The 23474-nt window shown below is 38.0% G+C and overlaps 1 protein-coding gene across 41 annotated transcripts in view; it reads right to left on the bottom strand.

The window, feature by feature from the left end:
* Window positions 1-23474, bottom strand: part of TCF4 (transcription factor 4) — a 353993-nt gene that overhangs the window by 170591 nt on the left and 159928 nt on the right. For 36 of the 41 annotated variants that reach the window (XM_081801147.1, XM_081801151.1, XM_081801164.1 and 33 more), the window contains one exon: window positions 6826-6890. In XM_081801147.1, the coding sequence (XP_081657273.1) occupies window positions 6826-6890 (65 nt within the window). Of the gene's footprint in view, window positions 1-4356; window positions 4877-4936; window positions 5213-5403; window positions 5424-6825; window positions 6891-23474 lie in introns of those variants that run through there. The other 5 variants (XM_081801173.1, XM_081801168.1, XM_081801174.1 and 2 more) reach the window with 4 other exon arrangements.

Here is a 23474-nt window from a genome sequence, read left to right as displayed (position 1 = left end):
AGTGCTTAGGAAAAGATTAATCTAACAACTAGGGATACAGATTGTCATAAGTTCTCAAATTTCAGCAGAAGTATACTAGAGTTCAGTTTGCAAGGAAACATACCTATAATTACCTCCTTCCCCTGCAATTAAAGCTTTTCTGACCTTTAGCCTGAGCTATAACTGTTCTTTTATCAATATACCTTACGAGATTTGAAGAATGCTTTAATGCTTCCAGTACCCTCCAGTACCATATTTAATACAAGCATTATTAACATCTATTTGGATATGTATGAAATACTTAAATTACCAGTGCTAAAATATGAACAATGAAAGGAAGCTTTTTACAGAAGAATGTCAGCTATAAATGGAGATGGACTGATGGAGCTTTTTAAAAAAAAAAATCACTAGTTCAAAAACCTCTAGTACAGGGAAGCATCATCAATGTATGCTAAAACCATCAGGTCAAAGACTATTGAGGAACTGGGATATTTGCCCAGTGCTAATGTATCAACACAAAGATTGTTTACTGATTGTAAAAAGGGAAAGGTTTCTTTACAATAGAAAGATCTGGGGGTCTCCACTTTCACCAAGTGATTAAAGTTAGCATCATCAATAGCAACATATCTTGACATTATATGCCTCCAGATGGAAAGCAATATGAAGGACATAGCATCATGTGACATACTCAGGCCAAAAATGGGCAACATCTATATGAAGAAACCTTTCGACCTAATTTAACAAATTAAACAGCACCACAAAGAAATAATCTGACAATTCGAGATGGGAGAATATTTTTTAAGACAACTGGCTTGATTTCTTTAAAGTAAATATCATTTTTTAAAAAATTACAGGAATTGCTCTAGTTTAAAAGAAATCATAAAGAGACACAGAAACCAAATACCATGCATAAATGCAATGACAGAAAAAAAAAAGCTATTGAGGACATTTTCATGGGGGATACAATTTAAGAAATCTGAATACAGATAGGGTATTAGATTAGGAAGCTATTGTTATTTTCTTTGGGGGTGATAATAGTATTTCATTTCAATGGCTAAGTGTTTATAATTTTAAAAGACACATGCTGAAAAATCTAGGGGTGAAATCTGATTAGGTCTGTCACTTAAAAATGGTTCACTGAAAAATGTGTATATGTATTTATACACACATGAAGCAAATATAACAAATATTAACAACGGTTTAAGTGGTGAGTATATGGCACTTTATTATTTTTTTCAACTTTTCTGAGTATTTGAAAATTTATACTATATAAGATTTCTATAACATTTGTTAATTAAATAAATGGAGCTTGATTGTCTCTGCTGATATCCAGAAAGCTGCTAGTGGGGGCGTTGAAGGGAAAGTATGCAACAGCTTCCCTTTGTTTTTCTTCTTAGTACCTAACAGATCACTAGAGGGCCAATAAATATCTATTTACCAATACAAGGAAAGAATGGTTCCATTGTCCCCTTCGGCGAGCGTTGGGGTGGCAGTTGGGTGAGAGGTTGGCCCACAGCAATGCCCCCAAAACAAACAAGCTGGTGCCTGAAATGCTGCTTGGGGCAGAGTCACAATGCATATACGCAGCAAACTCAGGCCCTGTGAGGTCTGAAGTCGTCATGATTTTAAATACTCTGTCTCACTGTCCTCCCCGGCACACTCAGAAAGGATGGGGCTGGATTCTGACCTTTGGTTCCAATCACGTGCCCAGCAGAAACCCAGAACATAGAATTCCCTCGTCACTTCCTTTCCGAACGTTCAGGCCTCGAACAGTGAGACCACCACCAGGCTGGCAGTCAGCGCCCTGAAGGTGAGGGACGAGTGACGCTCCATTGGATGACCTCTGTGTCCTTCCAGGGCCTGCACAGCACAGTAGAAGGGCAGACTTCCATAGGACTTGCATTGAGAGAATATGATTTTCTCATTTTTGCAGGTATGAAAACTGTGCTAAATCTATGGTTCTCATACATTGCCATTTTCAGACTTTGCTCTCTCAAAATGATTCCTAAATGTGATGCGGGGGAAACAGGCATTACGGTATCACAATCCTCACCCTGCTAGGCACAGAGTACACATAGCAAGATAAAGCCGATGAGGTCCCTGCCCTGTAGGAGTCTACAGAATCTTGGTGGAAACCAGCATTCAACAAACATAAGTAATGGCAAATTCAAGAGGCACTATGAAGGAGACCCGAAGTGCTAAGGTGGGACATAGACATAATACGTGGATGGAAGTAGGTCCTAGGAAGGATGCACTGGACCAAGACTGACCCAACGTCCACCGTGAACAAAGTGTAATGTCAAATTAAAAAAAAAAAAAAAAAAAAAGATGTAGTTCTGCTTCCACAAGACCTAAGTAGCCATTTTCTTAAGAAGGGACAAAGGATTTCATGCCTTCTTTGCTTATATCCTCTCCATTTTGACTTTAGATAAGGAAAAGTTAAAGGAGCCCAAAGTTTTAGAATTAAGTCACTTGTAATTCTTTGTATATTAAAAATAAAAATAATTAAAAGAAAAAAATCAATTCTTCAATGTGTCATTCATTTTAGAACCAACTATAATGTTTTGAACCCAAAACAACAAGGTTTATGAGCAAATCCCATTTCATATAGAGAAGATCCATTTTCTGTACAGTTTCAAAGTTTCTGGAATTTAACAAAAGTATCTGAGATTAAGCCTAATTCTTAAATCCCGTCAGTTTTAAGATCTCAACATCAAATAACTTTATCAGCATAGTCCTATTTGATTACTTGCTGAGAAAGAGAAAGAATGTGGATGAGGTTAAAGCCTTGGACTTCACAAGAGAAAACAAGATATGGGCTGGGACATTCAGTTGCAGAATTCTGTGCAAAGACTTCAAGGCATCCTCCTGATTTTCAGTAAATCACTAAATATTCACTGCCTTCTCAATCAAGTACATAGGCAGTATATTTCCATGTCTTGAATAACCAAATTAAGGCAAGAAGTCTAAAAGCTTTTTCAAGGTCAGTGGCCATACCAACTTTTGGACACGTCTTTAAAATAGAGTATAGTCCTATAGACCATACTAGGAAATCATCAAACCTAGTTGCACAGAACAATCACCGGGGGAATTGTCAGAAAAGCAAAGGCCCAACTCGTAAGATTCTAATTTAATTGGTCTCAGACAGGGCCCAGTCTTCCATATAGTACACACACACCCACGCGCCAACCCCCCCCCATGCCCCCACACATACAACCCACACACCTTGCCCAGGAGATACTAATAATGAAACCACTGCTTTAGACCTGGGCTATATCCCAAAAAAAGAAAAGACAAACAATTCCTGATAATCAATCCTGAACTTCCATTTAAGGGGAAAACTTCTGCCTTAATAACAATCATTTGTGTTGACATCAACATCTCATTCAAAAACAGAAGATCTCGGCAAGATAAAAAAGTTTGCAATCGCCAAACATCCTCTTCAAAGCAGCAAAAGAGGCCAAAAGCAAATGACATTTTTTTCCTTTTGTCATCTGCAGTGATGCCCATTAGGTATTAGCTATTGGTTATCGTATTAAGGTTGGATCATCTTGCAAAAAACTTTATTTCCGCTCATTTTCATTTCTGTCAGACTTTCCATTATAAATTTTATTTTCTCTGCCAGTAAAAGTAGTATGAGGTTGCAATTTGGCAAGAACATTTTAAGCTTGGGTGTGATTTCCGTACCCCAATTTGATTTAAATTAGTTTTGCCATATTTAGTGAGAACTAAAAAAAAAAGTCCACTTGGCCGCTTTGCTTTGTCTATTGGTTCTTTTTCTATACAATTTCAAAAGTCTGAAAAAGTTACCATGTTTATTTCTGATAATTTTACATGGAAATGCATTAATGAATTCATATTGTCCCATTACTATTTATAATGAAAACAACTTAATAAAGAACCTGCCAGCTTTTGTTGTTTGGTTAAAATATCTGCTTTTTAAAAAGCCACGTGTCTATCACTATTAGTGTTAAATCCTCAAGAGAAACATAATGGATATATATAAATAATATATATATGTGTATATATATATATATGTATACACACACACACACACACACATATATATATTTAACCTGATGCATTTCTGAAATAACATACATTTCAGAATAATAATTTATTTCTCCAGGACAGCGTTTTGCTACCTGTTGCTTATCACCACTATTTCTCAAACAAAAGGCTATTGGGACTGGAATAAGCATCTTCACATGTAACAGTGCTCATCCCTCTAAGTCCACAGGATACATTGTTATAATACGACAGATAAAGCTGCTTTTGGAACTCCTCAGGGCAGATCGTCCAAAGGATTTCCACCCAGCATCTCTAGAATGTAGTAAACAGGAGAAACAAAAGCATCCTCTCCAGGAGAGCACTCACCTTGCCACACAGTGGGGAATCATTTCAGCTGTGATCTGCTACTTAGACTTGAAGCCCAAGATACCCGCGACTTTGCCTCTCTTTTTGGTTTGCATGGCTGGTGTTGGAGACAGGGATATCCCAAAAGCAATTCGGCACAAGAGAAACATTCACTGGAAGACACACTATGGTCTGCTCTATTCTCAAATTTCACGGAAAGCAGAAATTCATTATATGGGCACTTTTCCTCTCCAGCCCCTATTTTCTCAATCAGGGAATTTCCGAAATTTTGCTCTTTTATTTATCCTTACATGATCACACTGTTTATGGATACTGCTGAGACCATGCTAAGCACAGAGACAGTCGGTTCTTGCAAGACTCACAACCATGAAGCAGAAATAAGAGAGAGAGAAATCTCCACACTCCACAGCTACATTATGAAGACTTTTTAAGAAAAGCATATGCAGTCATACTCCGATACACAACAGAATTTTCCTGGCCACGAATGTCTCAAAATGAGCCTCCCAAGGCCCAGAAATTCAGCCATCACACACCAGTCCATCCACCTCTACTCCACCCTCTGCCCCCTTCCACTTCTCACCTTGTGTTTGCCAAAAAAATAACTTCAGTTTCACCCGAGGGAAGTATTTCCCACAAACCGAGGGAGGGTCTGCGTCCCTGCACATACACAGACAGACTCACACGGTCTGGATGATGCTTTAACAAGTTAAGGGGCCTCGCGCTTACTCAGCAGAGGAAATCTTTGTGTCTGTGAGGAATCACGCCAATTCCTATTAGTAAGAAAGGATACAGGGGCGAGGAAGCCTATTCTCTCATTGACCAGAAAAAGAGGCCCAGCGAAAACAGAGACCTCTGCCATGACCATCTGCAAAAAGGAAGGATGTTGTCAACTTTCTTCTCCCCAAAACTCTGACGACCTCTGCCTTGACCCTCAGAAACCAGATACACAGGAACCGGCTCTTCTGCAGGAATTGGGAGCTTTACACTAGAGACTCGGCACTAAGAGGCTTGTCGCCCAAGCTATCTGCCCCGAACATTTGCACTCACATTCCAAAGATGTTTCCGTTGTGCTGGAATGGCTGTAAATTTCTTTCCTGCAGAATTCTTTCCAAACAAACTGCTATGAACTGTACTGTGCAGCCTGTGTGTCAGGAGCTCTTAACCAAGCACTGGTTCACCTCATTGCAACCAAGCTTTCAGATGCCGAATAGGACTGAAGGGGTGGCTGGGCCAGAGGAGGCAATTTTAAAAATGCAAATATATCCGGGGGGGGGGGGGAGGATAAAAAAAAATAAACCTCCACCAGAATTCCACCTCTAGTGACATATGACTGATACATAAAGGTGACATCCTTCACAGGCTCTGTTTAATTGCTAAAACTGTCTGCTTACATTTTCCAGGATATATGAAACAGGTTGTTTCAAAATTTCAAAATCGATTTTTTTCCCCCCATATCATTAAAGAAAATAGGAGGGTGAGCTGGTTCGAGAGCATAAGAAGAATGTATATTCAGTTTGGGTGAGGAATGAAACAGTAGAAAGCTTTGAATCTGAGAGAGGATTATTAAATTCTATCAAGAGTTCTCCCAAGTAAGAAACCCATGCACTTACAAAAAAGAAAGTCCAAATCCTAAGCAAAATAAAAGATTTTTAAACATACGATTAATACCGAATCTGAAGTTAAAAAGAAAGCATTTATACAAACTCGGTTGTCCTAAAACAAAGCTTATACTTTTGGTGATGGATAGTATTTTTAGAACTTAGCTTTCTCTGGAGAGTGCAGAGTATGCAAATGCAGAGCACACAGAGACACAAACACACACATGCTGTACCTTTGTATTACACTGGCATTTTATTATTTAATTAAAGTACTCTTATTTTTCTAGCTCACGCATGCTTCCCTTGAGACGGCTTTGCTGTTAGCCTGCTGGCCTTGACTTCCAGCCAAAAACAATTCAGAAACAAAAAGGGACAACAAATCATATTTTCACAGACATTTTTATCCCTCAATACAACCCTGTTTTCACACAACATCATCCAGCCCCTATGAAAACTATAATTTAGGGCAATAACCACCTGAACCCAGGGTCTGACACATGGCTGCACGAAGTATTTCTAGTGTAAGAAATTCTTAAGTTCTTAATTGCAAATAAACTCTTTTGATAGAACCACTTTAACCGACATTGCTAGTTGGCAAACAGTGCCACGGGTACCGACTGATGGATTAAAAAAGAAAAACAAACCAGTGAAGGCAGTTGTGATACGGTAGCCATCTCTGTGAAACAGAGAACGAGGGGTTGATTACTTCCAAGCTCTGTGCTATTTCATTACTTTCTAAAAGAGAGAGGCATCGGCAGACTTTCGGTGCATCTTAGTGCCATACTCAAAAATGCATCACCTAATTTACAAAACAAACCAATTTACCAGGCTCATTCTTTTCAACCCTTCCCCAAGCAAGATTCTCACTTACCTGGTGGCAACCCTGTAAGTTTGATTCTCTCCCATAAGATGAGTATGAGCCCCTTTCTGTTTTACCTGCCAAGAGAAACAACAAAAAAAGTGTAAATTATGCTTTTCCTTAAAAAAAAAAAAAAAATCTCCAGGTAACAGACATCTACTTCTCTTCCCCGATGTTTACATACGTAAAGTAGGCACTACTGTCAATGTATGCAAGCAAGAGAGGGAATAGCACTTCCTCACTCTGGCTATGATAAACTGGAAAAAAAATATCCTTCATTCCTATTCTTAGCCAAACTGCTCCACACTTCCAAAAACTGTCATTCCAATGGCCTCCACTTTCTCTAACAAACAAATTGTCAGCCCTTATTTTCACTTTCTTTCTCTCGCAAAATTTAAACAATTTCATTTTTATTTACACAGCAGGCAAATTATCCATGTAATGACCCTAGTCTAGTAATTCCCATTGATTATATTGACACTTAATGGTGAGGCCAAAGCTAATCAATCAAGGCTCTCCAGATGGTGAAAATAGCAAAGAAACTACTCAAAATTCTGAGACACTCTCTCTCTCTTTTTTTAAACTCCCTTTCCCAGGGGTACACCCCATCATGATCAAGACGATGATAGAATTTACATTGGGGAAAGGGGGCTTTTGCAAAATCGTCCCCTCTCAACCCAAGTTCAGACTCTACCAATGGACCCAGTGGAACAAGGAATAATGGACTGTCCATGTCTCGTGCCAATGCTAACAACTCAGTTTTTATCTGTAGATGGCTCTACAGAGATATATAGAGCCTCAGGTGCTATTTGGCCACATCTAAGGATAAAATCAAAGCTGCTCATTTGTTTTTGGTTTTTTTTTAGAAGTATGTTTAGCCATAATAATCTGTAAGGGAGACAATGAAGCCACATTACAAGAGATCTAAGCAGTAGAATTTAGTGACATGTGAAGAGTTGTTATAGAAAATTGATCCATACTAGGACATCAAAAAGGACTAGTGGCATGACCAAGTACCCAGAAGACAAACCCCACCCCACCCCACCCAAGATGGAGGGGATACTTCCCTCTTCAAGACTAGAGCTGAGAGGGACGTAGCACTTTACTCAAGACTCTACTCTTCTTCTTTCCAATGGGAAGATTCAAAACTAGTATTCTGAGAGAGGGAATTGAAATCCTTCTAAAGTTTATGACCCCCAAGTTTTCCTCCCTCCACTCCACTTAAAATAAATGTTAAAAGTAACGGCAGTCATTTTTTATCTTTTGGTTCAATGACAATGCTATTAGAGTCTACCTTCCTGACACCACACAAAGAACGGATCTTTAATAAATCTTCTATCTTGTCAAAAGTGTACCTGGTATTGAAGTCACTGTATACATAAAATGGAAGGTGATTTTCAAAGAAAGCCAAACCTGAATCTTAAAATTAACCCTCTCTCCCTCAGTATTAACTTTTCTACTGGCTTCAGTGAATCTTGGGTTTAAGAAAACACTCCCCCCTGCTCCCCCATTTCTGGTATAGTGTTCAGTGCAAAGTAGAAAATCAATGCTCATATCAGTTTCAATTCCAATGAAACAGGATACCATCTCATAGACTGTCAGTCTTGAAAGATCTAAGAGAATAACTTTCATTGTATGAGGATTTTACATTAAAGCAAAGACGCATTTACCCGTTTCAGAAGCATAAATGGTCATATACACATATTTACTCTTCTGTGTAAGTCCAATGTAGGCTCCTTATACCCTTTAACTTCCCTTTCTAAATATTACTAAGAGAGAAACTTGACCTTTATGAGCTATCAAATGATGTACGTCCTTCCTCAAGTTCTTGCATCCAAAAAGCTTTAATACAACTACCACATAGTTCCCTTTGACATCATGTTCACTTTTTTAACTGCCAGAAAAGCAGTGGAGAGGTAGGGAGGCAGGCAGACAGACAGAAAGATAGATGGATAAAGCAGAATTTACTCTGACTTCCTAGGAAATTGAACATCTAGTGTCCTGTTTGGGTAATTTCCAAAAACTGGATTGCAAAATACAGTAAGAAGGAAGAAGGTTATCTATTTTTTTCTCTAGAAGGACTTACTGAAGCTATCCCCTATAGAATCTCACCACCTGGCATTATTTCCCAACCCGACACCAGCACATAGACCTGGAAAGATGCATTTTCCTACCAGGATTTGTCTCAATTCATATATATAAGTTGGGGCTATTCCTCCCATTATTTTAAAGCTAGAAGGTCAGTGCAAATAATAAGGGAGAGAGAAAAAGAGAGAGAGAATATGAATGAAAATAAATGGGAGAGAAAGGAGAGAAATCAAGAGAGAAGAAGTGGAATGAAAAGAGCAAAGGGGTAGGAAGGAAGGGAAAGAAGAGAATATGAATTCACGCCACACAGAGTCCCCAAAGTACCCTTGGCTACATAGACCCGGCATTCTTTACTATCATATCAGATACAGACTGCTTAATCTTAATTTTGCTTGTTAAAAAATATTTATCCAGATACAAAAATAAACCCACTGCAAATTACAAGTTGTCAGGGTTAAAAATCTACTCCTGTTTGTGTGGGGGAGGATAAGAGACCAGCATAGACATGAATCATTCTCAGTAATTTGAGTGTTTCCATGACATCAATGGGCACCCGTCCAGGACTCTGTCGAAGTCTGCGAGGTACCGAAGAGGCAACGCAGCCAGCAGGAGGCTGGGAGGTGCACTTTTTTTTAGGGTTTTTTTTTTTTTTTTTTTTTTTTTAGGATTATGCTCCTTGTAAAGATTTCATCTGTAGCATCCACTTTTACCATCAAATAGATCGCTCCAGAGATCCTGAGCGAACACATTTCATTCTGATAGTGTAAGCCTTTAACTTTATTACATCTTTTTGTTTCCAAATTCAACTATAAATCTGCCCTCAGAGCCCAAACCCCTGTTTGGGAGCAAAATAATCAGGGACTGTGGATAAACCCAAACACCTTCTCAAACATATGAGACCCATTCCCATCGTTTGCTAATGGCAAACCACAGCCATTTTACAATGACATCTCAGTTTCTAAAACACACACACACACACACACGTGTATCTTTTGTGTAAACTGCCCATTAAAAATTAGCTATGGTTTTGATGTCGGTTTTCTGCTTAAAATTCCCTGAAACATTTGTTTCAGATAATAAAATGTTCAAGAGCACTGATAACATGTTTGGGGAGGATTCTTAAGTGACTATCTGTGCTCCTGAACACAAAAGCCCCTCAATATCTGCGTTTACTCTATGTCAGGCGTGGATTTTTGTCACTTAGACCAACTGGCTGGCGCGGACAGCTTCTTTCCTCCTTTTTCCATTCTTCGACACCCACCTCCCCCCATCCCCACAACCGCAACGGAGCTTTGAAAGAGCGAAAAACCCCATTTTCCCAATATTTAAAAGAGATAGCAGTGATGAACAAACCCGGCGTGTTCACTGCGGAATTTTCGAGACGACCCTCCAGTACTAGAATGCGACAGCCGCTGCGGATATTTTTTGGCACAAAGACGATGGTGGCGGTGCCAAGCCCCGTGGCTAAAACTACTCAAAAGAGGCATAAGGGTAGCATTAATCGCTCAAGTCTTTTACTGCATGGACTACTGTTGTCCATATTTTAGAAACTAAAAGTACCCGTTAGTAACCTTTGTTGTATGCCCATAAAGGGGTGTGTGGGGGGGATTCTGAAATACATACCAGAAACCAATCTTGTCAGGCATTTGATTCATTTTTATACCTAAAAGGACCAAATGTTAAATTTTGCTGCTGGTGATGATTTGCCTTGCATGAAGTGAATGATATGACCTAATGGAGCACATTGAAGGCTGAATGAAAGCTATAGAGACGATTTCATATAAACTAAGTCGACATATTGGCTAAACAACTTTCTTCTGCAAAAATGATGTATACAAGGAACATGTAATACTATGTCACAATTTTTTAAATTAAGCAAGAAAAACGCTGTAAATGAGCAGACACAACTTCCGTCAATCAATCCTTCTGGAGACAAAGGAGATCAACACGCAGCCCCTTCTCCAGAACAAGTCAGCATCTACAGTAAGCAAACAACCCAGAAAGTCAACACGTGTTTTGACCAAATCGAGCCCATCAGCTGCTAAAAACCTATGTTTAAATTTGACTATTAAAAATGGCCACAACTGATAATCAATAAAGGATTCCCTTCCCTCTTCTGTTGCCTTTGAAAAACTAATCTAAGCAGAAAATATGAGCTGCTTCCAATTTTTTTTTAGATTTTTGTTGATCTAGTCAGTAATCCTTTATCTTGCTGCCCCGGGAAGGAGAAGTGGGGGGGAATGTTTTTTGTTTGGGGGCAGTGTTGTTAAGAAATGTCTATATAATTCCAAATTTAGTACTTTTATATTCTTGTATCATTTACTATTTGCCTTCTAATTTTTTCTTTCAGTATATCCATGTTATCCTATTGTAAGAGAATGCCCAGGGAAGCGGATGAGAATGAAAATATTACTTGAAGAGAAAAATGATCTCATAAACCCATTCATTCACAGGGATACATCCAAGAAGTATCAGCTCTGGTCGATGACTACACCTGAACAGTTCTAATGCACATGGAAACAAACAAGAACAACTTACTGATACTATGATTTCTGCAGATAAGCTGTGACATAGAAGACCGTGCTGGTGGTTGACCAGCAGGGTGATAACAAGGTCATGTTTGGGTTTCTAGCCTTTCATTCTTAAAAGGTCACTTTTAAAATTATATATAAATGGTAGGTATCTCACCCACCCCTGAAAAAGAGGCACCTGTACCAAGGGAACATATCATCCCATGAAAAGCCTTAATGAAAACTTATCTGATGCTTCAGGACAAACCAGGCAAGGCTGCTTCCCTGTTAATCCTCATTCTGGGGACTGAAGAATGAGCCTTTTGTTCCCTGGCATCAGACTAGGAACTCATAACCATGTTCGGATCAGAATAAATCTCTGTCCCTGTCCCTAACCCCAACCCATCCCTGGTTACCCTATTAATGAGTATTGTGATTATGATGATGATAGTGATGATGATTCTGCATACTGAAAAGACTATTTATTAAATAATGACTGAAATATTTGGTGGTTCTGAAAATACACATGAGGTTATTATTTATAGTCCTTTCGTCTTTCCCATGCTCACTTTTCCCTCCTTTGCCCAAATAAGAATAGCTGAGTCCTGGCCATGTATTGTTGCCCATTATGCAAAGGGCTTGTGTAGACTGATTTATTCAATCTGCACAACAACCCTGGGAGGCAGGTAATATAAACACCCATTTTGTAGATGAGGAAACTGAGATACAGAAAATTGCCCAAGACTACACAGGCAGCGTGTGACCTAACCAGGATTCAAACCCTGGCACTTTGATTCCAAAGGCTGTGATCTTAGCACTACTCTGTGCTGCTGGTATTTAAATGCTGGAAAAAAAAAATCTATAAATAAGCAAGAAGCCCAATACTGAAGACTCAAATCCCAGAGCTCAAAACACTCATGAATTTGATATGAAATTAATGAAAGTGTCTTATAGGTGGTGATAATTTACATTTACATGGTGTTTTATCCCTAAAAGGTCTCTTGGTACTTTAGAGCTATGCAAATGATGTACACCAAAACCCATGACGTCGTACAGTAAGCTGCAGCCATCTCCACGTTAACTTGACGCAACTAATCAACAAGAACATGGCAGTGGGCTGCATCTCTACACATTCCCTGTGTGAAGAGTATGACTTCGTATTAAGATGCACAGAGAAGAGTGGAAGAAAAAATATCATTATAATATGGGACAAAGCAGCATCGCTCACAAGGGTCTTCTCTGAAATAATAACCCCACAACAGGCTCCCCAAAACAAAAGGAAGGCTAATTTAAAGGGCCTAGGAAATGTTACACTCTATCTATATCCCTCCCTCAGAAGAAATGTACATTATATCTTAACATATTAAAGCCCCTGACAAGTCCTGCAGTGAAGACATTTAATTTAGCTTTATACTATCTTTCCTAAACTTATGTGAATACACATACCTACCCCATATCTTTTTGTCTCTTAATATAAGTCATGAGGAACTTCAGGAGCTACTATTATTTAAAAACAAAAAACAAAAACCAAAAAACCCTACCACTAAGAATGTATTAGGTTAATATATGTTTGTAATTTCCTGTGAAACAAATAATGTAAGCTTGTTTCAAATAATGTAATCATGTTTTATTTTAATTAAATTGATCTAAAGTTATTGTTCATTATTGATGATGTTTCTTTGTAGATACACCTTTGTTATTCTGACTAGCTGGTCAACTTTGCCCCAGATCCTTGTTTGGTGGTGAGAGCCTACCTTTGCAAGAAATCAGAAGTTGACCTTATTCTTCTGATTTCTACAATTCAAAGAGCATTGGTTCTCTCCTACAGAATCTTGCTGTACCAGGACAACTCGGTCTTCAATCCATAGGCATTCAAAAATCCAAATTTAATAAATTTTATGCTAAAAGAATTACAACTCAATTCCAGCAGATAAACTAGTCATTCCACAGCCTAGAAAATTCTCTTCCTCCCCTTCTTCCTAAATTGAGACCAGAAAGAAAAGCGGGGGGAAATGTGAGTAGGCGCATAGTTTGTAGCAAAGGATAATGGGAAATAGGGAGCTAGCCATCTCCCCAGAAAAGACTAGCATCAGTCTTCTCTTTCACTGATGTGCTTAAGCCATAAAAATAGAATACTCAGTGATGATCTATAGCTCTGATCCTGGAAAATTATGAGTTTTGGCTGCATTTTGTCACTGATTCACCTCATCTCGTCTAGACACTGTGCTGCCTTCAAAACAGTGGGTGGACTAAAATTCCAGATATGCCGACTATCCTGAGGCACCACCACCAGAACTCTTCCCTTTGGGGGACTGCCTATGGTGCAGAATCTATACTGAATTTTCCTTAAAGCATTCACATTTGTAAAGCACTGTATGGTATGCAAAGGAATTTAACTTACATATTTAAGACAACACACCCTAAGAACTCCTTAAGTGGGCATTTTAAGCTCTATTTTTATAAATGAGGTCACTATAATGAAGAAAGAACAACTGACTTATAGGAGTAGAAGAAGTTATACAGGTTATCAAGAGATGAAGCTAGAATATAAACTTCCAATTCCAGGACCAAAGCCCCTTTAGACTCTTTTTGGAGTGTTCAAAATGTAATGTCCATATCTAGTCTGGTAACAAAGATGATTCCACTTGTCTTCTTCCCAATGTGCACCACAACCCCTCCCCCTTCACATCATTTTAACTCAGTTTGTAAGGCATAAAGGAATGGATAAAAAGGTTAGAAATGATGGGCGTTTTGAGTGACCATCCTCTGGTACATCAAAAAGTACTTTCTAAATGCAAAATAAAAAAGTACGCCTTAGATTATGCCACATGCCCTAGACAACAGCCAAAATATTCCCCTCACTCGGTGTCATGCTCAGGAGAAGTGCACACATTATCAAATTAAAGCACACGAATTTTATGCTTTATTTTCCAAATGCAGGAAAATCTTTCATTGAAAATAACGCTAATTCCACAGAGTGTGCAATTAATCAACATAATCACGGGGATAACTTAGCTGTTTGGGGAGGTGTGTCAAATAACTCTTTAAGGCCACTAAAGTGCCACTTCAGTCACCAGAATAATGATTTTCTGAATCAGCAATTTGTACAAGGGTCCCCTGGAGACCTGAAGGACTAAGGGCAACCCCGAAATCACTCGACTTACTTCTAATGAGTAACTTACCACTGGCTTTATATGAATAAGATCTTAATAGTTCTGCCGACCCTGTTTCACATTGTTATCACAGTTTGTGCGTGATGACTGGCTATAATCAAACCACAGCAATTAAGGACTTGTGTGCCCTCTGAAGAAACAACATAAGCATTTGAAAGCTTATTTTTTATTTGAAGAAACATAATAGTTTTTATATAAAAACAAAGAAAGGTCAATCTTGCAATATACACTAAAGGCATCAAAGCAAGCGGAGAGAAATATTTTCGCTAGGTTTGTAGGAGGAAAGGAAGACACAGGATGGGTGTGGAGAAAAGCAATCCCTCAAATTCTGTTCTGTGGCTAAGAAACCTTGATGGTCATGAGACCGGTTAGGGAGATGCTTCTTACAACAGATTCCTGGCTTCTTTACCCCAGGGTATTTGCATTCAGTGGAGTAGGATCTGGCATTCTAATGTTGTTGTTGTTGTTTTTTTTAATAAAATTCTACTGGTTAGTTCAACAAGCCAGGGATAACAGTAACCAATTTAAGTGACAGGCATAGCCTCTAAGGTTACATCAGATGGAACTCCAATAAACCTGGTGGCCTGGTGGATAGCAACAACAACGAAAAAAATAGATTACTACCCAATCCAACCCATTTAAATGGATTTTTAAAAACAAATAATTGTTGATCTCCAAGGCCCCTTCTGAGTTCTATTTCAGAAACCTTTTTCTGTCAGCATACTTGGCCTTTAAATTTGTTCATCTCCACTAATGAAGACTGATTGTTTCAAAGAAATTAGTCTCCCATTACCAAGTATTTTCATTCCCCTAATAAATGACAGAATTCCCAGACATGAGAGTTCCAGAGGTAAAAGGTCGCTCCTCTTCTACCAGACCCACTGGCCACTGCTCTGCAACTATCCCTTTCCCCATTCTATCCCAAGACAGAAATCGCCTATATACTCCACGGTCAACCTCTAGTGAACATAGTTTTTAAAAGGGCCCTTCGGCCCATGTATTTACCCTTCCATGCTCTACTGAAGACAGTCCATACAAAGGGAGAAAATGTGGTCCTTTGATTCCCCTGGAGGAGATCCATGACATTTCTGGTCAGAGGCAGTAGAAAGATCATATGAATAAAGACTCTGCTGCCTGGCTAATTTTTAATTTATCAGCAAAATTTAAGAAAATCTAGAGCTACGTTTCACCATAAAAATCACTTTTAACAATAAATTATTTGCTGCCCATTGAGCTGATGTTCTAACAGAGTCTTACTAGTATTATATGTAAAAAATAATACTGACCAGACTCTGAGTAAGCCACAGTGGGACAGCAAACAGAGGAAACGTTTTAGTATTATGTTTGTTATAGGATCCATAAAGGAAAATTACATATTTTAGCATCATGGCATGTAGGCAATGGCCTCAGTTTTCAAGCTAAGTTTACAACTAACAAAAATATAACAAGTATCATCTCTCAAAGAAACCACAAGTACATTTGATATGATACTCAAGACTGAACAAAAGTAAGACGGATGGGAATCTCATGAAGATTTAAATATAGTTTAGACATGTGTATAATATAAACAAGCATTATACTTATATATATACAAATATACATAAGTAACATTTAAAAATTTTTTAAGTGCTTTTCATTTAAGTAATCCCTATACCCAACGTGGGGCTCAAACTCTCGACCCTAAGATCAAAAGTTGCACGCTCTTCCTACTGAGCCAGCCAGATGCCCCCATTTTAAACCCCAGACAGAAGATAATGCAAGTGTCATTCATTTATATATGTAAGACAACCAATATATTAGATGACCATTTCTTCAGCCTTAGCACTGAATTACAATTGGTCTCTATTCCCTAAACATCCATCACTGAGAAGCTGGGGGGGGGGGTGGGAATAGCCCAAAATTCAAAATACATTTCAAAGCATCCATAGAGCAGACAAAGAATGAGAAGACTGCTAATTCTTGAACCTGATCAACTTTAAGAGATCAGGCCCACCACAACCAAAGTGGAAGGCAAACAGGACCAAACTCCTCAGAGTCCAACTCCCCTGTGACACGAGTCACAGCTAAAGGAAGATGATGGTTCACAGATAAAATTACACGAGCCACTGAGTCCCACACTATGATGTTTAAGGAAAGCCTCCCAATGACTGAATACATGGGCATGACTACAACAAGAGAGGAAGGCGGGGGGCACAGGAAGGAAGAGGAGAGGCCGTGGAAAGGATGGTCAAGGAGAAGAAGGGAGGAAGGACAAGGGGAGTAGTCAGAATACTGACCTCATATGAGCAAAATAGGCAAGAAAAATAAAGTACATTACAAGGAATAGATGTTTACAGACAGCAATTTTCAGTTCGGAAACTTGCAAAAATGATCATCTGAATAGTTGTAAAAGAGGTCCAAAAAACATGAACTACGGAAATAAATATTTGTTGGTGCCTCTGTGTACCCCGTGTTGGCTGCTGGTACATCAACAGTGGACACTGTTCTCAAGAGGTAAGGATTTAGACGGTTGAAATGCAAGGGAGCAAACCCAACAATGTACATCAGTAAGAGGTGAATGGGTGTACTGAAAAGCACAGAGGAGGAGAATGCCTAATAGAACCTCATCATGATAATAGATGGAAACAGCAGAGATGTGTATTTGAGATTCCATGCAAGATGCCATTATAACTCAGTTAGGGGCAACTTGATATTTGTTAGAAAGCAGTTCATAGTTACTTGACATATTAAATAAATCAGAGATACTTGTATCATTTATTCAAAACAAAATTTAAGGTAACTTTCCAACTTCCTAAAATTGGAAAGACAGGAAACTGGAAAAAACTTAGATGACATTTTCCCCCTTCCTTAACTCTAAACTCTTTGATCAGTCCATATTTTAGGGAGCTGGCTGGGATATTTTGAAGTCATTTGCTTACAAATCAGAGAAATTTACAATACAAGACAAAAGGGACCATCGGTGATTTGCTCCTTTAACATCTCACACTCTACAAACAATAACCAAAAGAAGCAAAACCAAACAAAAAGAGGTTCCACTTAAACTACCATTCTCAATGTCTGCCCGGGAGGATAGCTTCATTTGGTCTGCAAGGAAGCCAAAAATGCCTTTATAAAACATTGCGATGTTAATAGATAGTCATTTTCCTCCACAAGACAAGTGACAACTCTTGATGCTATGAGAGAGTTTTCTCCTAGGGATTATCTGCCACATCCATTACCTACAAAGAGTCATATGGCAAAATTTCAATGATTTTTCTTTTTGAAGTCCATTCCCAACTTAGTCCCAACAAGAATTCTTCTTAAGTGTAATCAGACCAGGAGAAACTATGAAAGCAATGAAAATACAATCAATGGTAAGATGAAATCAACCACTTAAAAATTCAAGACTGGTATATACTCTACATGTTATTTGAACTATCAGGAGTCTATTTAGCAAAATCAATCAAACAAACCCCCAAAATTTATTTTCAACGGAAACAAATTAGCTGTCATTCTCAGTATTAACCTACAACTTTATAATCACTACAAATATATGATTATTTTTATAAAAATGCAAAAACAAAACACACCAAAAAAACCCAACCCTGGAAAGTGAAAGAAATGAAGAACCCCTCACACCAGTCGATTCCAATCTGAGCAGCCAGCAGAGGGCGCACATGCCCCGACAAGAGCTGGCTGTGGCCAGGCACCACCCAAACTCACTTAGCACTAAGCCTGACCAAAATTTGAATACAGGGAGTGGGGGAGAAGGGGGGAGAAAGAATCATCCCGTCAGTGGCATTAATGAAACAAGTGTGCTCACTTTAGGATCAGTGGGAAATATACACAAGTACACTTTATTATTAAATGCTGACTTTAGCAGATTTCTTAGCTGCTTCATGGGAAGTTGTCCATTAAAAAGATACAATTCTTTGTATGGAAGTGTTGTTATATCAGTTTTCAAGGTCACTGCAGTTTTTTATAGTTCTATATTAAGAATTATCTATAATACATGAATTTGTGGAATAATATATATATTTAATTTCTAACACACAAACACTTGTTTTGGTGAGTATATTAAATTAACTTTTGTAAATAGAGTCTCTTTTAGTATATTTCCATGTGTCATATACAAATATACTAATGAATTTTTGTAACCCTGGAGCAATCAAAAATATGTATCATTTTATGGTTAAATGAGATACATAAGTTACTTATTTTTCCACTTGTTTGTGCTTGATTGATTATTTGGGTCTCTGTATTATAGTATTTAGGGTTACAGGGGCACCTGGGTGGCTCAGTCGGTTAAGCATCTGCCTTTAGCTCAGGTCATGATCCCAGAGTCCTGGGATCGAGTCCCGCATTGGGCTCCCTGCTCAGCGGGGAGCCTGCTTCTCCCCCTCCCTCCGCTGCTCCCCCTGCTTGTGCTTTCTCTCTCTCTCAAATGAATAAATAAAATCTTTTAAAAAATGTATAATATTTGGGGTTACAGCAGATTTTACTAGAGGAATACCTGACAGCTATGTATGAACATGTACGTATAGAAAGGGCACTGTTTATTCTTTTAAGGAAGTTTTCCTATAAATGCAAAAGCCACAAACTCCTCCTAGAGTTTTCTAAGCTTGTGATTTCAGAAACAATATCACGACTTGAAAAAAAAAATGAATTACCTCATGAAAGCACCAAATTAAAATCGACATCAAATACTATACTTTTACATTTACATATAAAAATGAAATAATCCATAGAATGTTCAATGTCTAATTTCGAATAGACTGAAATAAATGGAAGGTGTGCATTTAAGTTTCAAGATGGAAAGCTTGGTAGGATAATTAACAGCCACTTGTCCATCCACCTAAATGATCATTTCAACCTCACATCTCCTCACCAAACAAACAATGAAGCCATGTAACATCTTCATAAGGTGATTTTTTTTTTCCTTAAGCATTCTCGGTAGATTTGAGAGTTGAACTTAATTTACAGCATCTACAAACCAGGTGGTTTAGGTTACATGTAGGTCATGATAAATAATACTCATCTTTCGGCTGATGTGCCTACACCATTTCTGCATAAGTTAAAATGACGATGTTTTATTATTCCTAAGCACTCGATTCTGAAATGTTTGCACAATCTGTTAAGTCCAGGCAAATTTAAACGATTTTGACATGCAGCCTGCTAAGGCCAGTGACAGGGATAATGCCTCTTTACGTGGGTAAAATTTTGTGACATATAGGTCACTCTCTTAAGGGGAATCAACTGTGTGTCTCTTCTTTGCATTTCCACCACAATCCTTCATCCTGCAGCCTGGAGCTGAGAGTGAGATGCAAGAAAGGAGCCGAGTGCTCAAAGCAAAAATCTGCTTCCAGGACAATCCATTATATCTGACAAGTTAAATGTTCCATGGTAGGCCATATGGCACGAGAGCAGGCCCGACGATGGGAGAGGGGAACTCGGCAAATGCATCACAATTAAGGAGTTTGGCTACAGACTTTACTTTGAATTACTTTTTTTTTATTAAATTTTAAATGCTGCCCCCCCAATTTTTAACTGAATCCCTTTTATGAGACAATTTCTAAAGAAGTTCCACAATATCTTTTCCGTCTTGTGACTGTGGGTACTGAAATCTAAAGGCTAAGGTACACATGGCTCTTTTTATCAAATGGAGTTTCAAAGAGGACGACCTGTAGCCTCATTTAAAAAAATTTCAAGACAAATAATAAGTGGGCTCTATCTGTTCACCAGACTAGAATATGCAAATGAAATTGGTCATCAGATTGGGACATTTGAGTGAAACTGATAGGACATTAATGTAATTCGGTTTCCATTCTTAAGTCTAAAAAAATCTTAAAAGCCATATAGACATAACTGGTATGTCCCTGTTTCTTCCATGGTTTACTTAATAGTTATCAGATTAACAAATTCACCGAAGACTTCCTCAGTTGAATTTAGCTCTTAGCAGGCCACCAGAAAGGAACTCTGCATTGCTAATACCATGCCTCAGAGACAAGTCTTATAAGCTCTCTAAGACATTCCTTAAAACCAGGTGGTCCATGGTAATAAATACTGGTTGTTAGAAACAACGTCATGTAAATAATATCTGGACTATGAGCAAGGTGTGCATGTATTACATTAAAGGAGAGGAACATGAGATGACCAAAATAGTATCATTACACTGCGTATACCACCATTCATTATGTCACTCTTTTAAAGTAAAGAAAACAAATGTTCTTATTTCTCCTGAAGAATTCTCAAGAAGAGAACTGGACATACACTAAAAACTGAACACGCTTTCTAGAGAAGTGTCCAAATGCAGCTGATCTAGTGTCTAATAGTAAGCTTACACCTTCAGTTCCTGGGGATAACACATTCTTAAGGAAATTTTTATATAATTTGGTATTTATATATGTATATAGGCATACATATATACAAATTAGAATGGGTAGGTTCTTCTAAACAATAACAATTATCGTTCAAGTACTCACACTGGTTTGCAAACATGAAATTCATGACGATTGAGAGAAACACGTATGCATCTTTCCAAAAGAGAAGACGCTAAGACTAATTTCCCTAAACTATTTTCACTCTCCATTTCTCCAGAGGGTCACTATTTCCCTCCAATGCACCCACTTCTGCCTTAATTAAGAATAACATTATTTCAAAGAGCATATCCAGATACTTTATAAAAATGGGTCATTTTTCTTCACGTGTAAAATTAGTAACACATTTTCTGGTGGTCCCAAAGTTAGTATTTGTTAATAATCTAATATAATCTCATATTTGCAGCTCTCTTGTTTTTGAACATGAGACAGTTCGCTGAGTTATGAAGATGGCATGTGGATTATGAATTGGTCATTTGCACTAAAATCAATTGTTATAGCTCTTTGTTTTTATCAAGTGCTTTGACATAAGCTTCATCATAATCCTGCTAGGTAGGTATCATAACTATTATCATTAATACTTTCATTCAATATGTAAGAAAAAAGGAGATTCAGAGAGGTTAATGTATTTGCCTTAGGGCACACAGCTATGCAATGGAGCCAAATCTGACCAAGCCTACTTCTGATGTCAGCATTTTATCACCATGCCATATCATATACTTCATGAAGTATGAGTATTAAAAAGATTTAAGCAAGTGTTACTTGGGAATGCAAGTATATATTATATATTTTTATTTCATATTGAGGAAAAGTAGCCAAATATTCTGGTATTACAATAATGCCCCATTTGAAAAAGGCATCAGGATCCTATGCCTGGGTTTTCTAGGAGGAATGATCACCTACTCAACACACAATTACGTATGAACACACTCACACACATACACACACTTGCAAGATGTAGCCATGTATGCCTCAGCACCAACAGAGTGCATTGGGCCGTTGTGTACTGTAGATCCTATTTCTGTGTATCCAGACCCACATTTTTATTACTAATTAAAATGTCCAGATGGTAAAATAACACCTGATCTGAGGGGCTTTTAAGTACAGTAATTGTCAACGCTCAACTCCTACATTGTTAACAAATTGGAAAAATTGGCCTGCACTGAGTTTTATATGTACTGTTTCCAAACCAAAAGTGAAATGCAGTTAAAACTTTAATAATTTGAACACAAAAATGCCCACAGGATACTCTTTACCAAGAAAAAAAAAAAGGAGAAAGATCTGCCATTCAAATCATTACTATTGAGAGAAAATCTGTGAACTCCAACAGAACCGAACGTCATATCATAGCTATACAGTTGTGTTTTATGGGGGAAAAATACATAATAGGGGAAAAAATGAGGTTAGAGCTAGCTGTTCAATAGCCATTCAATTCTATCATTTCATGAGGCCCTTCTCTGCACCTTTTGTATTATGGGTTCACTAAATAAAAACCAATTAATTTTTAAATGTATTTGTGTCTCTTTTTCTTCTTGTTTTTTGGTTTGTTTGTTTGGTTTTTTTTTTTTTTGCATTTTTATGCCACATATAGGTACAGACCTTAATCATAACACCAAAACATTTATTATCTCATCTGCTGTTTAAACATACAAATTCTGGGGTGACCCCTGAAATTCAGGCTAGACCTTCCTTCATGAATAATATACTTGGGTAAATGACAAATGCTTTTAAAATGTTTTAGCAAGTTACTTCCTAATCCTAAGTGGATTCTTCTTTTCTTCTCAAGCAAACATTTTTGCAAATATTTAGGCTGCTTTGATACGCAAATGTTCTTCCAAACATTTCCCCCAGCCAGCCACTGAAATCTCTCCACAGACCCCAACCAATGGGAAAGTTTACAAGGGAAATATGAGAAACAACTGGATAAGAACACTGCCAGGAACCCTGGCTTCACTGGCCCCAAACTAATGTTGATTTTGTTGCAATACCTGAAAGGAGACCTTGGGATATTTTAGTGAAACTACTTTAAAATTCTCAGTCATGGGGCTGTAACTCCCATTGACTGAAGCAAGAGTTTCTGGGGAGGGTAAAACTGATCACCCACAGGTTTCTTATTTCAGAGTTCAATAACTCCAGTAAATGTGGTTTGCTGCTGGACAGTGAAAATCTCATCACTTAAAAAAGAAAATACCCACAGGAATTAACATGTGCAAAACAGGAAACAGAAAAAAAAAAAAAGCAACAAATAATAGCGCAGCCAGGGTCTCAAATCTTAACAGGTATAATAAGAGTACTTTTAAAAATGTTCTCCCAAAGGAATAAGCCAGAGGGAGAAGAGGTCCCTAGAGCCATCTTTACTATAAAAATAACTCAAGAAATAATTCATGCAAATGAAGGATTTCTAGAAATAAAAACGAGAGGGTAGCATTCCAAAATAACTTGTAAATACAGTATCAATACAATTATTGTGAGTAAAAACAAACTCCAAAACTCCCTTTCCCTTTTACACTCTGCTTCAAAAACATCCCCAAAAA

This window comes from Leptonychotes weddellii, chromosome 13 (genome assembly GCF_054177405.1).
Source record: "Leptonychotes weddellii isolate Sample4059 chromosome 13, ASM5417740v2, whole genome shotgun sequence".
Lineage (NCBI taxonomy): Eukaryota > Metazoa > Chordata > Mammalia > Carnivora > Phocidae > Leptonychotes > Leptonychotes weddellii.
Note: the sequence above shows the minus strand (reverse complement) of the source record. Positions and strands in the feature narration are given on the sequence as shown.